Raw genomic sequence first — 16,193 nt, forward strand, 5'->3', positions numbered from 1 at the left:
TTTGGCAGATCATCACCTGCTGTCCTCCCTACTCAGAATGGTGCTGCAAGGCCAGAGTCAAAACATGTGAAACAATACATGATAGGTCTATAATACTTTTTAACAGCTCTTTACAATATAGGTCAATTATAAAACCAGCGTTAATATAGAGACCTTGTGTGTGATAATATTCTAATTGCAGCGATAATAGCATGCACACTAGAGTTCATCTCAAGTCCACTGATGGAGGCTGGGGAGTAAGGAAGAAAAGGTGGTGATGTCTCCTGGAAGGGTGTGGCCTGCTGAAAGCAAGGTCCCCAGGAAAGCCCACTTGATCCAAGTGGCTCAGTGGTTTTCTTGGTTTCGGGTTTGTTTGGAGCCCCTCTGGCCCTGGACATCTCCTTTAAGGACATTGTCCAAATCAGTATCACAGCAGCAGCAAAACCACAAGAATGAATTCTCACCACCCCCAGAGGTCCAGGAAAACAGCAGGAGAAGTTTGAGGGGCTGCTCAGAAGAGTGATGCACCCTTTACAAGGAAAGGGGGCAAGCTGGAGTGTAGGATGAGGCCTGGGAAATACTCGCTTCCACATGGTGGAAACATCCATGCTGGATTTACAATGCATCAACTAAAGTCCTCTCTGACTGCTGGGGCTAGCGGAGAGGTTTCCAGCATCTTTCCATCGGGGCCTGATCCACAAGCTAGTTCTGGAGCTCCAGGCAGGGCTCCGAGTCAGTCAGAAATACATCAGCAAAGCTCCACTTGCGTTCCACGTTTGTGACACGGACACCGTCAGCCCCAAAAGACGTGCTTGCTGCTGAGGGGAGAACACTAGACCGCGTGTGAGTGAGCTCAGAGGACGGGGACCGAGGCAGCGGCGGCGACACGACCCAGCGACCAGGGCGCGCAGCGCAGTGCTGAGCTGCGTCCAGCCCCAGGCGTTCACTGCTTGTCAGAGTCGCTCAGGTTCACGGACATGCATCGGCACTGCTTCACCTTCTGGATTTTTTTGAGTCGAAAGGGTGGATCCAGCCCGGGGCATTCGAGCTCCACCAGGACCGAGGTGACACGCTGGGGCTTGCAGAAGGCGCAGGACTGAAAGGACTCCTCCTCTTTCTTCACGTGCCGCGGGATGTAGAAGGAGTTGCACTGGCCATAGCAGAAGCGGTTGAGGATGGTGCGGCTGCGGCAGCCCTCCTCGCTCACCGTCTGCCGCAGTGGCTGGGTCTTGCACCAGTCACTCTTGAGGTACTTGCGCTCGGTGACCACCAGGGCCTCCTGGCTGGAGGCAAGCACTTCCTTGATCTGGTGATGCCATCTCTCTGAGTTGTTGCTGCTGCCGTCCTTATAAGGTGAGGGGATGGCACCCACAGGCCTGTTCTTCCGGGCTTCTGCCACCTTCACCAACACAGTCACCAGGAACAAGGACAGAGAAAGCTTCCAGAACATCCTGCAATGAGAAAAGAGTTAGAGAGGTTGGTTGAGAAGAGCGACAGAGTGCAGAATCCATGTTGTCCTTTTAATGCTTTATGGGTTTCTTAGGAAAGGTGACAGACTGCAGGATGACCAGGGATGGCTGAAAGTGAGGAGCATTAAACAGTCCACTTGAGGATAGCTATGACACTACCATAAATAGTGCCCCAAAGGAAGTAATGAATTTATAATGCAGTTAGAAAACGTAAGTTGAACAATTACAGAAATAAAGTAAATGCTGCCAAGAAACACTCAAGCCAGTTCACAGAAGTACCAATAATGGTAAATACTCAAACATTTATTGTGTTTTAGAATGGGCCAATATTGTTCAAAGGGGTTTACATGCACAGCTCATTTGGTCCTCAAAACAGCCATAAAATGGAGGTGGTATTAGTGTTCCTACTTCATGCTAGTAATGCATTGAGGCCCACAGAGGTTCCATCATTTGTTCAAGGTTACATAACCAGTGAGCAATGGCACAGAATTTGGAGCCAGGTATCTATATCCAGAGCCATCGATATTAACCAACAGACATGGATATGATTAGAAAAATTAATAAGTAAAAAGTAAAAGGAAAGTTCACAAATTTCTTAAAAATAAGCATTAATGTTAGAAACACACATAGGCTAAAAACGAATAGTCACATATCTCTTCATTATTACATATAAGTAATAGATAAAATTTAGCATTTAACATCAGTACACAGAAGTTCAAATCAGTCAAATGAGTCATAAATTAGATTTGTATAGTGGAAATTCCTACTTGTGAATTAAGAAATTTCAAGTCTGCATTAAAATTATGCCAATGCAAAGTTACCTGAGTGAATGGATTGTTTTTTCCAGTTTGGGTATTAGGAGACTGTGACACAAAATCAACAGAAATGGGAATTAGAGAGAAATTATTTTTCCTCTATCTAAAATGTGCCTTGTAGGGAGAAAACTGAAGTTTGACTTAAGTGAAAGATGGGCTTCAAAGTTCAATTTACATTTTTAATTTTTATATTTTCACGAATAGTCTCAAAAACCCAGCAAAAGAGATGTCTCCCATCTCATTTTACAACTGTAACTCCTAACATAATCCTCTCAGTATCATTATTTTCATCTTTATTAATTTCTTCTCTTTTTTGCCATTTGTAAAACTGATAAATTCCCATTCACTTAACGTGCACACTTTAACATAGACCCGTAACAATAAAAAAGTATACATAAATGTTTATATATATGTGTATATATCTATACATCTATATTATATATATGTATCAGGCACAAGCATATAGAAATGGTTAAAAGTTAATATTAAGTATAAGAAATTCTTCAAATCACAAGCTAGTATATTTACTAATATTAGAATAACTAATATTTTTTGGTTCTCAAAACACATCAGACATGTACACTCAGAAAAATGAGAAATTATATCTAATCTATGTATGATATATCAAAGTGTATAAATGCATTCTACTGTCATGTATAACTAATTAAAACAAATTAAAAAACCACACATCACACACACACATTTTCTTTCATGTGTTAATGCATTTAATCAAAAAAACACCATGAAATAGGTAGTATTGCTTTCCCTATATTATAAATGAGGAAATTGAACATTGAGAGGTTGTACAACTTGCCAAGAGCACATATCTTGGTGCCATTGTTACATGTCCAGTCTAAGCCACAATAAGCTTTGCACATCAACTACTTATGAAGTACTGATTCTGGAGTAAGCGCTGTGATTGGCTTTGTGAATTCCAGTATGTCTCTATTATAGTTTGGTCCTTAAGTGCCCCTCAAAGACCTATGCATTAAAGCCTTGATTCCCAGCTTAGCACTAGTGAAAATGATTAAAACTTTAAGAGTTGGAACCTAGTGGGGGTGTGTCCTTGAAGGAGATTGTGGCACCCCAGTATCTTCCTCTCTTCCTCTTTGCATTATGATTGTCAGGAGGGGAGCAATTTTCTCTGCCACACACTCCTGCCATAAAGTACTGCCTCATCACAGGTGCAAAAGCAGTGCGTAGTTGCACTCATGGACTGAAACCTGCAAAACTGTGAACCAGAATAAACCTGTCCCCTTTTTAAGTTGGTTATCCCAACTGTTTTGTTCCAGTAAAGGAAAGCTAACTAACATAGGCATCAGTGGCCACCCAGGATATGAAGGTACAAGGAAAAACCACTGGTTGTAGTTAGAGAGGAAACAGGAAGAGCCTAGGAAACAACTAAAAGAGCCTTTTAAAATCTGAATAGGATTCCTCAACATGATGCTGCTGCTGAAAGCAACTGGAGTTAGGTAGTATGGATGAAAATGAGCAAAAGAAATACAAAGTTTGGTGGGGAGGGGAAACACAGATAATATTCTATCTTTTCTCTCTCCTTCCTTCCTTCCTTCCTTCCTTCCTTCTTCAAAGATATTTTTTCCAACACAATTATTGAAATTTTAAGGCCAAGTCTTTCAAGGGCTTTTCTCATGTCTCCTTAGTTCCATACATGAAGTGTCATATGAAAATAGCCACCCTTCCAGCAGACCCATGGCAAGCATTGAGTCTTGGACTCACTCAGCTTACACAGCTTATTATATTTGCAGAATGATTTGTGATCTCAATAGCCTCTTAAAAAGAAAGTATTTTGGTTCCATTTTAATAATTTCCGAAATTATTAACATTCTGAGTAAACACAACCAAAAGTTTGTGAGTCCCAGCCAGGAAAGATTTACAGAGTCGGCCTGGTCCTTAACTCCTAGTTCCAATAACAGCCTCACATGCACCATTGATAGGCTCGAAAAGGCATGCTTTCATTCAACACCTTCTAATTCTTGTCGGGGAGAGCAGAGCTGAAACATGCTCAGATCAATCTGGGGCAAAAACTCTCCGTGTCAACAGTATTAGATGTGGTGATTAACAACACGCATTCTTTGAACACTTTAAAATGGTTTCAAAACATCTGGCACACGTCCCTAGAAGTCATGTCTCACAGGAACCTAGGAAGGAAAGCAAACCTCCAGTTTTCAGGAAAGGAAAAGAGACAGATAAAATCTAGGTGTCTGGGGCCAAGTCAGTCTCTTCTCTCTTTCCTTTCTTATATCTCATTTCTGTTCTCCTTCACACATGGCCACAGTAAGCTCACCTCACCTCAGTGTCAGCTCACTGTCACAACAGGTAAGTAGGAAAGAGGTGTTTGCCATGATGATTATTTAATTATATCCTCTTTCCTTCAGGGACATTGATGTAATTGAACCTGCTGTTGTTGGCCCTTGCTTGTGGAGAGTTCACCAAGGAGACAATTTACGTGCCATGCCTCTACCTTCAGTTTGCCAATCATCCTTCCAGTGGTCTGACCAGGACCTGAATTCGGCACTTCAATTGCTCTGTCCCGACACCCTTTGCTATTCAGAGAAATGGCTGGCATACAATTAAGCTCTCAGGAATGTTGCCACAACTGCCAGTAATGACAGCATGAGGATACTTCACTTTACTCTCACATCTTATGTTTGGCTTGTATGAGAAGAAACTCATAAATAAATCCTGTCGGCTTTATTAACCGTCCTTCTGGCTTGACAATGTTTTCAGTTTGCAAGGGGTGCCAGGACTATAAATGCTGATGGCCTAAGCAGACTGGGTTGGCCAAAGTTGATTGTGCAAAAAAGAGAGGTAGTAGAAGCATTTTTCTCTTAAGTGAACGCCCTTGGACCTGGCCTTTGTAGATATAAGAACAAGAACTGGCCAGGTCAAAGCAGCTGAGAAATCATAGTCCCCCTCTATGAGCCCTTCCTAGAAATGTGAAGACCTGAACAGGGTCTCTACAATAGGACCTGGAGCAAGAAAGCTGATTTCTAGGAAAGGATACAGCAGAGATGAATCATCTATCCCAACAGGTGTATGCAAGTGAGCAAAGGCCATTGGTGCAGTTAAGCCAATGAACTCACCGCCACAGTGAACTTGCTGCGTTTTAGAAGTCAGACCAAGGCAGGACTGGACTGTGTAGAAGTGGTGAATGTCAGGGAGGGGATGAAATATTTTCTGTGACCTAAGAATTCTAGAGTATCCTTGGAAAATTAAAGGGAAGCACCCAGGTCTAAATATCCATAGGCACTCTGGGATAAACTTGCTCCTACCACCCAAGTGAAAACACATTAAAAAACAAACAAAAGATCCAAACCAAAACCCCCAACAATGTTAAACATCCAAGTATATATTTTTTTGAATTTTCTACTGCCATCGCTTCAACAACCAAAGTACTTCTTCTGTGATTTTGATTCCGAGGCTGTAAGGGTACTGGTTTAGCTCCCTAATCAACTCTCTAGAGATAAATGTGAATGTTCCTTGGCCCCTGGATCATCCTTGTAGCCTAAGATTGCTTGTCTGCTGAAACCACTTACCTCCCTGGCAACTCTAAACTGAGGAAAATTATGGCCCACAGGCCAAACCTAACCTGAGGCCCTTTATTGTGAATAAAGTTGTATCAAAGCATGGCCATGCCCATTCATTTACATTTTGTCCACAGCTACTGTTTTGCTGTAAAGGCAGAAAGCATAATGCAGACAGTGACCATAATGCCCACAAAGTTAAAAACACTATCTGGTCTTTTACAGAAAAACTTGGCCATGTCCTGCTCCAGACTTTTTTCGATTCAATTCAGTTGTCATCTTCTCTTTACTTTCGTGTTCATTTGACAGAAAAAAAAAAGTAGCAAATTTCCTTGACTTTAGGGGATGTGGCTCAAGCGGTAACACGCTCGCCTGGCATGCGCGGGGAGCTGGGTTCGATACTCAGCACCACATACAAATAAAATAAAGATGTTGTGTCCACCAAAAACTAAAAAATAAATACTAAAAAAAACTCTCTCTCTTAAAAAAAAAAATTTCCTTGACTTTAAAATTTTATAATTGTGAAACATTTCAAACACAAAGCGAGGCAGAAAATTTTTAAAAAAACTGTGCCGACCATCAGGATGAATACAATATTAAGATTTCCTATCGTTACTTTACAATCTCTTTCAATTTTGTAATATATATATGTAAATATAGTTTACATATATGTAAACTATATTTACATATATGTATAACTACATGTATATATAACTATATATATACAGAGAGATATTACTAATATAACTATATAGAGAGGTATTACTATATATATAAATATATATACACATATATACGTATGTGTATGTGTGTGTATATACATATATGTGTGTGTGTGTGTATATATATATATATATATATATAGAGAGAGAGAGAGAGAGAGAGAGAAAGTTATAGTATGTTCCTCACATCCTTCTTCTACCCTCACTGAGCAGACCAGTATTCTGTATATCATTCCAGTTGTTGTGTTTACTAGTTACATTTTGTGTATTAGTGCATATCTGTGTATTAACAAATCTATCCCTAGTTTCATACTCTTCTTTTTTTGTTTCCCAGAATACATGTTTGAGATATTATGCATGTGGATGTTTGTAGAAGTCTTTCCATCTCCATTGCTGAATATTGAAGCATTTATTCACTATTCATTCATCTTACTGAGGAACAGTTGAGCTGCTTCAACTTTTCACTACTGTCAATGATGTTGTCCTGAGAAGTTTTGTATGTGCTTATTTAGGCCCATCTGCTAAAGTTTTTCTTTAGAGGAGACATGAAGTGGAAATTCTGGGTCAGAGAATATGTACAACTTGAGCTTGACTAAGTTTTGCCAAGTTGCTTTCCTAGTGTTTGCATCAATATTCCCTTCCCCTGGGTAAGATGTGAGTCCCTGATGCTTCACACAATTGCTAACACTTGGTGTTACCAGATTTATTACTTTTTGCCTATCTGAAAAACTTGAAATGGCATTTTATGATTACTGTAATTTGCATCTCTGGTTACAAACGGCTTGTACATCCAGTTCAAATGCAGTGGTCTTATGACTGAAAAGAAATACTTGTAACTTATTTGAAGCAAGAGAAATCAAAATATTGGGAGAGGACAAATCAGAAATTCTAATTATGTATCTTCTGAAAAGAAAATTTCTTCATGAAAAGAATAGGAAGTGGCTAGAAATTTTAAAGCAGAAATATTAGTGCATCCCACATGACTCAGAAGTTTGAAATCCAAGTGGATTCATTTACTTTTCCAAGTGGCACTGCCTGAGTGGAACATTGACCATCGTTGTGTTCCAAGAGAAATTTAATTTCATCTGGAAAAATTATATTATGTTTTTTTAAAAATATATTTTCAGCCAAAGAAGAAATGATACTATCATTACTTACTTTGACTTCCGGATAGCAATTTGGAAATTTGTAATCAAAGTTCTTAATCTTTGAAGACATTGTTGGAATAAGTTCAGAAAAGGAAATGTTAACACTGAGGCAAGATGGCAGCAGAGAACTATATCAATAAGAAAACGAATGGAAAATGGATGGGAAAGCTGTTTGACAGCCTGTGTTTATACACATGCATTGCTTCTCTCTTGTCCACGTCCACTTGAAAATGGGAAGGGAATGTGGTTTCTAGGCCCTAAGCTGCCTATGCTGTGACCTATTCTGACTTACTCCCAGGTTTCTCTGGGTTTCCCAATGGCACTTGCCATCCCTTGCACCATGTTGCTGTTATAAGGAATATGGCACTGGAGTCAAGTACAAATCAAGAACTCTCTGAGCTTTATTTGAAAAGAAGAAAGAGATTATGAGTGATCCATTAAGCATTTTGTAGCCAGTGCTCTTGTTTTCTGCAGCCATTAGAAAGTTTTATTTATTTTTTTCCTTAATAAGGATTTTAGACCATAGCCTGAGAGATCAATCATGCTGCAATGATAACACATTCTGAAACCCCCTTCCTCCATCCATTGTGTGTTTCAGAAAAACTAAAATAGCAAATTTCACTTTGCTACAAGCAGAGTATAGATTTTCTGTTTGTGTATACACAAAAATTAGAAAATACTGTCTCAAATGCTTTGAGTAAAATCAAAAACATACTGCCCATATACTCATCAGCTTTTCTTGTTCACTTTCTGTTCAAGTTGCTTCATTTCACTTTTTGAATCCTAGTTAGTAGAAATGGTGACAGGGCACATGCAAAATTGTGTGTCCCCTGTTTACTTCCCTTGGTATTCAGAAGAACATATTTTTTTTCTTTTTTTCCCTTCAGTCTTTCAATTTCTTTTCTTGAGTTTTCTTTTTCTCTTTTCCTCTGGAAGGTGGGAGTTTCCTAAGTATTTTTTCTACAATCCAGTCTTCATATTACTCACATTCCTAAGAATTTCATTCATGCCTATGACTTCAACCAACAGCTTTCTGCTTATGACTCTCAGACTCTATTCCTCAATTCCCTTTAGGCACCTCAAATTCTATATATTCCAAGCCTCATCATATTTTCCCATTCATCTACTTCTCCTCTGACATTGTTCCAGTGTCAAGCAACAATACAACATTTACCTTTAATGTAAATGAAAGCTGACAGCTAGGGGCATATCCTGTTAATTTACTACTAGAGAGTCAATGTCCCTATTTCTGCCTTGCGAACAGAACCACAATTTTGTTCAGGCATTGGATTCATAAATACCATGTACATACTATGGATGGATAACTGGTTGGCCCAAATCAGTTGGTTGTCCCACTCTCCTTGCAAGTGATTGATTTAGGCATGCATGATGATGCAAATGTGATGAATAAGATATAAGGTATAGCCTCCTGGGAAAGAATTTTATTCCCTGATGAAAAGAGACATGCCAGGAGAATACTAGATTTAGGTTGTTCTAGTTTTGGGTTGTAGTTACGCAAGGGTTTAATGACTAAGGCTGAGAAGATACAAGTATGTGATGAAAGTCAATATTTAAGTATAAAGCACAAAATGAAAGCAATTGCATTCTTTATTATGTCATTAAGCTATCGAATTTACCAGCCCCGGAACTGCTTACCTCTGAACTTCATGTTTGTGAATAAATTCTTCAATATGTAAGTCACTTTTGTTTACTGGAGATTGTCCTAGTTTATCTTTTCCCATATTAAGTCCATTGACAAGATCTCATTATCTTTTGTGACTCTTTCTAAATCCCACTGGTAATACTTCAGTTCAGGTCCTCATAATTCTTAGAACAGCACTCTCACTTGGCTTCTGGGTCTCAGACTCACATAGTCTTAGATGTACCTTCTGGATTCCTATCAGAATGAATGTTGTAACACTCAACTCTGTCAAGATTATTCCTTTAAATTAACCCTTTAAAGAGTTTCCGTCATTTATGAGTTCAAAGTCTTTAGGCAGGGTGTACAGGCTTTCTGTGATCTTTGTCCTCTCCTTGGTCTCGTCATATTAGTACCTTTTAACCTTATATCTCATGCTTGAAATAAAAAACACTAAATATTTTACCCCTTGGAAGAGTGTTTTCCAGCTCCAAATATTTGTGCATTTTCCTTTGCCTGATATGTTGTTTCTCTTACCACTGTTAGTCATTTGGGTTTCATTACAATATTATTTGCTTTGTGAAACTTTCCATGTTTCCTGTGCTCTTCATTTTTGCCATAGTTCAAACTGCCTTGGTACAGCCAATAGACACCCTGTAGCCATTGTCTGCACATTTTCTCCCTTATTTGAACATAAGTTATTGGAAGAAAAGGGTATTTAATCTTTGTTTCTATTGTGACTTATGGTGGATCTAGTGAATAACTTTTGAACGTTTATTAATGTATACACAAATGAAAGACTTGACAATTGAATGGATTTTATCTACACTAGTATAGGTTTTTTTTTTTTTTTAAAATACCTTCATTTTATTTTATTTTTTTAATGTGGCACTGAGGATTGAACCCAGTGCCTCACATGTGCTAAGCAAGCACCCTACCATTGAGCCACAACTCTAGCCCTAGATGTGGTTTTTAACAATTATTTTTAAAATACTAAAACCCAGTTTGAGACTGGTTAACTTTCCAGTAGCAATGATAATCTTTACATAAACATTTAATTATAGTGATTTAATACATATCTAGCCATAAAAATCAGAAGTAAATGCAACTCCTAAAAGTGGGACTTTAAAAAAGTTTAATAAATATTAGTTGTCTGTGATTCAGTAGTAATTGTTTGTTCAGGTTCTTATTTTTCTTCTATTTTAAAGTGTTGTTCACTCTTCCTTATTCCTTGGACCACTGACCTGACAGTTTTTGTTATCTCTCAACTATCACAGCAACTCTTTTGGGCATAAATGATCTTCAATGGGCACATGTCTAGTCCTACGGGTTACATACAGGCTTTCCAAAGGCATGTGTTCAAGGGTAGTTTGAGGAATATTCAAATTCTCAACTTCCATCTGTTCCTGCTTGTGAAATTTCATATCATGGGACAAACATGTTCTCCTTCCTGCTTCATTAAGCATTCCCTTCTTCTACTTGACAACAGAAAAGGATAGCTCCCATCCCACCCACTCTTATCATGGTGTATTGTGGGTACTTATTCCTCTTTCTAGAAAAGGGCAGTATTCACTCATAAAAACATGCATAACCAAAAATCTCTACACATGGGGCATCTCTTTAAAAGAGGAGAATTGTTGAAATTTACATTTCTTTGTTTAATAATTATTTACTAAATGTATAACATATTTTTGCTACTTTGAACAAATATTCATTCTAATGAATAATCAATCCACAGGGAAAAAAATCCAATCTTTCAAGCTTTATGGGTACAGGATGAAAATTAAAATTTATAAGCATACTATTGTCACAGAAACAATAACAGAATGAAAAATAAAAGACTCTCAAATATAAAGCCTAGTAAGAAAACTAGAGTAAAACATGAATTTAAGGAGAAAAAGATGTAAAATTTTCCTTTAAAGGAGTATTTCTGCATGCATTTTTTAAAAGAATGTATAATCGTGGGCATAAAATAGTTATGGTATTCAGATCTCTCTAGAGACACTAAAAAGAGATTTTGTTTTGTAACATCCGTTTTGTGATATTCTTTAAATGATATCCACTGCAAATTTTAAACATCAATTAAAATTATGTGAGAGGTATACAACCTGTTACATACAGATTTAGAAATAAAACTGTCAGAGGGCAGCATATTAAAGTATATTATCATATTATTACTTTTAAATATGGGAATTACACTAATGATGCTGGGCAAGAAGAATGAGTTATCCATGACTTCTTTGATACATAAAAATTTTATGTTCACATGTAAATGTTATGAGGAAAGACCTCAGGCTTCATTCTTCTCTGATTCACTCACTCATGTCTCTCAAATTCTGCAACTTCTCTTTCCTGACAGTTTTTTAAAACACTCTGCTGGCTAATGGGTCCAGAGAGGACTGGAAAATCCCATATTAAGTAATTTAATTGAAACAAGAAGTCTGGTTTACTTGGTGTTAAGTCTTAGGCACCCTGCCCTTTTCAAGTTAGCTCCTATTGACAACCAATGCTGAATTCAGACAAATTAGAAGGCAAATTCAAGGCTCTCAACCAAAGAAAACAAACATAATCAGAGACAACCAGGAGACTTAAAACATGCCAATGGATATGGAGTTATGGAAAAAGTGAAGAAAAAATTGTTGAAACATATTAAAAATGAACACCAATACCCAAAGCTTTCCCTATTTATGATTCTATATTAGGCAGCACTTTTATTAAAGTTTCATGCATTAATTGATTCATTCATTCATTCTACATGTTCCATGCCCTTCCCTAGGGTTTGTGATACAAGAAGGAATAAAACACTGATTCATCCCAGGAATGAGATGAAAAAATAAGAAAAAGAAAATAGTGAGAAAATAATGACCCTAGAAAAAGGGGTCTAGGTATTTGACTCTTCGAGTAATCCACAAAAGACAGAATGTTGGCCTGAATTTGGGAATAACAGGGATGAAAAAGGAAGGAAATATTTTAGATAACTGGGCTTTAACTTCTTGGGGTGACTGAATGGACACAAGAATAAAGAAGTGGGGAAAATCTAAGTATTTGCATCAGCCAATTGGTTGATGGGTCTGGTGTTGGTATTTATATTAGAGGATCAGAGAAAGACCTGGTTTGTGAGAACAGGGAGTCTTTATGGCACAAGGAAAGAAAGATGTCTGGCAGAAGATGGGCCTCAGCAAATGGACCTGAAGTACTAACCAGCTCTGTGAAGGTTATAAGTGCACCTGGGGATAGGGTAAGAAGAGAAGTGGTCTGACAATGGAGCTCTGGTGAACACTGTCTTTTCAATTTTGTGAGGAAAGGAAACCTACCAGAGTGGATAAAATAAGGAAGAGCAAAGGTTGTTAAAAATAAGGTGAGGGGGGCCAGGCATTGTGGTGCATACCTACAAACCCAGTAACTGGGGAGGCTAACACAGGGGATCACAATTTCAAGGCCAGCCTCAGCAACTTAGCAAGACAAAGTCTCAAAATAAAAAATAAAAAAGCCTAGGGATGTGGCTCAGTGGTTAAATGCTCCTGGATTTAATCCCTGGTGCCATACAGCCCCTAAAAAAAAAAAAATCAGACAAAGGCAAAGTCTGACAAATCTTCACTGGATGGATAAGGATAATTAGAGATAAATGATAAAAGAGTTTTAGAGATGGCTGGTGGGAGTGGGAGCAGACTGTAGTGGGGAGGAAGTGAAGATAATGCATACTGAATCCTATTTATTACATTTTACAAGGTTGCTGATAAGCCAAAATTCATTTGGCTTTCAAAAATTTGAGGGTTTACACCTCCTTCCTTCCTTCCTTCCTTCCTTCCTTCCTTCCTTCCTTCCTTCCTTCCTTCCTGTTTCTTTGATGCTAAGGATTGAACCCAGGGTTGTGTACATATTAAGCATATGCTGTACCTCTTAGCCACACCCCCAGCCCTCTTTTTTTTCAAACATCTTTATTGAGAGATAATGCACATGTCATACAATTCATCTATTTACAGTGTATATTTCAGTGGTTCTTTGTAGCACACAAGATGCTCCAAAACCATTAGCAGTCATTTTCCATTTCTTTCCCCATCCCCTCCCACTTATTCTATATCACTCTGACCCTCAACCCCAGGCAATCACTTATTTGCTTTCAGTCTCTATGTATATGCCAATTCTGGTCATTCAAGTTTTGTTCTTTTTGTATCATCTGAAAACACAACATAAAAACCCAAGCTAAGACATTCTGAAATATCAAACAGAATAGGGCAAGTCTTGAAGTTTCTTCTACTTGTTCTAAGATTTCCTTTGTTTCTCAAGTAATTAATCTTCCCCCAAAGTACCTAACTTACTAGTTCTCTGCAATAAAACTTCATAAACCAAGTCTGTTGTGATCATCACCATATACCTGGAATTCAGCACAAGTCCTGCTACATAAAAAATAACAAATAAATATTTATTGAATAAATGAATGAATACCTAATATTTCTGAGAAATTACAGATGCTGTTTTTGGTAGTATTCAAACAACCAGAATATTACTGCTATTTGAGAAGGGGAAAGCCTGGAAGATTAGAGGCATCATTCCTTTGCTTTTTATTTGGGGAAATAAAGCAACTTTAACTGTACCATTCATGCAGCAAATATTTACTGAATGCACATGTGCTCATGATGTTTGGTGTCCATTCTGCTTTTTATAACACTCTGTTTAGATCTTTCCTTGGATCAGCCCAATTATAAATAATGTAAATAAAAAAGGACTTCTTCTGAACTTTTGAAGTATTTGTAGAGAATGTTTCTTGTTAACATCAAACAGAATGAGTTATACCTTAAGCCAAGCTTATCAAATATTTTTAATATATTGTTTCTGAACACATGTATTGGTATATTTTTCCAAAGAGCCAGTTTCTATTCACAATATTTATTATTGGTATGCAATACAAATTCAACAAGGACTTCCTTTTTCTTTAATATGTGGTCCTCAGATTCCATTACGAACCTGACCCATTGGAGAACTTGTTAAAAATGTAGAAACCCAATGTACATACAAGGTGAAATTCTCATGCTCAAAATTTGAGCTGGAACCTAACAAATGACATTTTAAAATATGTACCTCATACTCTGAAAAACAGAGCCTAGGCCATTCATTTTAAATATAATTATCTGGGCTCTGGTCCACTGGCCAGGGCAAACTTCATTAATTATAGCCTCATTAATTCAGACCAAAGACTAGAACAGTAATACATAGCAATCAGTGTTGAAGTTAGTTGTAATTTAGATCTAATGTCTCTTCTTTCCTTGAGCAATTTCCCCATGTTTAGAGTAGAGGGCTTCTTTAATGATTTGTGACAGGAAGATGTGAGAGAGATGGTTTGTAAGTAATTGTGGTTGTGTGTTTCCATTTAGGATCTTTTTCTCGTCAAGCCTGTGTGCCAGGCTTCTGCAGCTCCTTGGAGGGCCATGTCAGGAGAGGTCCCTGCACAATACCCAGGGGACAGGGTGTGAACCAGGGACTTGGCTCGCTGCACCTCAGAGGTAATGAAGGTTGACATTCATGTACATGCAGAGGCCTGCCTGGAACCCACTCATTTGATTTTGCTAACTTCCCTTCCTGTCCTTCCCTCCACTTTTCCATTATGCTCAGTCTTCTTTCATGTAACACATGTTGAGTTGAAGCTTAAGCTGAAAAGAATTCACATGCAGGTATTAATCATGGTCCAAGTGGCCATATAAGGAATTCTGAAGAATTAATCTGAAGAAAATCTTGTGTTTGGAAGTGGATGTAACAGGGGTGGTAGTGAAGGTGTCAAGAAACCATTATATTTTGGTTATGGGATTGAATCCAGACTCTCTGTTTCATGCATGCTAAGAAAAAGTCTACCACTGAGCTATAGCTCCAGCCCAGACAGAGATCATGATCTTTTGAATGGAGTCAAAGAGCTGTCATGTAGAAGTCACAATTAAGCCCTCCTGATCTCAGAGCAAAGTGAAGACCAATAAAAGAATAGGTCAGAGGGCATATTATGGTTTAGATATGAGGTATCCACTAAAAGCTCCTATTAATGCAGGAATATTCAGAGGTGAAATGGTCAGGTTTTGAGAACTGTTACCAAATTGGTTTATCTTAGTTTGAATGGAATGACCAGGCGGTAACTCTTGGCAGGTGGAGGAGGAGGGCTGGAGGAGGTGGGTCACTGGGGGCATGTTCTGGAAGGATGCATCATCCTGTGACTCCTTCCAACCTCTCTTCCTCTCTGCTTCCTGACCCTGCCATGAGTGAGCAGCTTTTCTTTGCTGATTCCATTCCCCAGAATCTGCTGCCTCACCTTGGTCCCAGAACAATGAAGTCAGCCATCTATGGACTGAGACTCTGAAACCATGAGCCCCAAATAAACTTTTTCTCCACTAAGTTGTTCTAGTTACACAGTGACACAAAAGTTGATTAAAACAGGAAGTATTCTTACTCAGAACATACTTTAAAAAATATTTACTATAGCATTTTAAAAAGAGAGTGATATCCAGAATAGGTAAGTTCATAGAAACAGATTGCAGATTGTTGGTTTCCAACTTTTGAAAGTAGAAGAAGAAACAAAGAACAACTCTTTGCTGGGCACAAGTTTCCTTTTCAGCAATAAAAACATTTTGGAGAGGCTGGACAGCAGCAGAGTGCTCACCTCGCACATGCGAGGCACTGGGTTCAATCCTCAGAACCACACAAAAATAAATAAATAAAATAAAGGTATTGTGTCCCACTACAACTAAAAAAGTTATTAAAAAGAACTTTTTGAAACTAGGTAGCATTGCAAAACATGGGAAATGTACTAAATGTCACTCAGTTGTGCACTTTAAAGGTTTAAATTAGAGAGAGAGAGAGAGAGAGAGAGAGAGAGAGAGAGAGATATGAAGGTCT

General features: G+C 38.2%; 1 protein-coding gene across 1 annotated transcript in view; it reads right to left on the reverse strand.

The window, feature by feature from the left end:
* Positions 1 to 658: 658 nt before the first annotated feature.
* The window catches only part of Grem2 (gremlin 2, DAN family BMP antagonist), a 107,838-nt gene continuing 92,303 nt past the window's right edge, over positions 659 to 16,193 (reverse strand). The window contains exon 2 of the mRNA XM_027928430.2: positions 659 to 1,430. Coding sequence (XP_027784231.1) covers positions 923 to 1,429 — 507 coding nt within the window. The 5' untranslated portion in view covers position 1,430 and the 3' untranslated portion in view covers positions 659 to 922. The remainder of the gene's footprint in view (positions 1,431 to 16,193) is intronic.

The sequence above is a fragment of the Marmota flaviventris genome, chromosome 12 (assembly GCF_047511675.1).
Source record: "Marmota flaviventris isolate mMarFla1 chromosome 12, mMarFla1.hap1, whole genome shotgun sequence".
Taxonomy (NCBI): domain Eukaryota; kingdom Metazoa; phylum Chordata; class Mammalia; order Rodentia; family Sciuridae; genus Marmota; species Marmota flaviventris.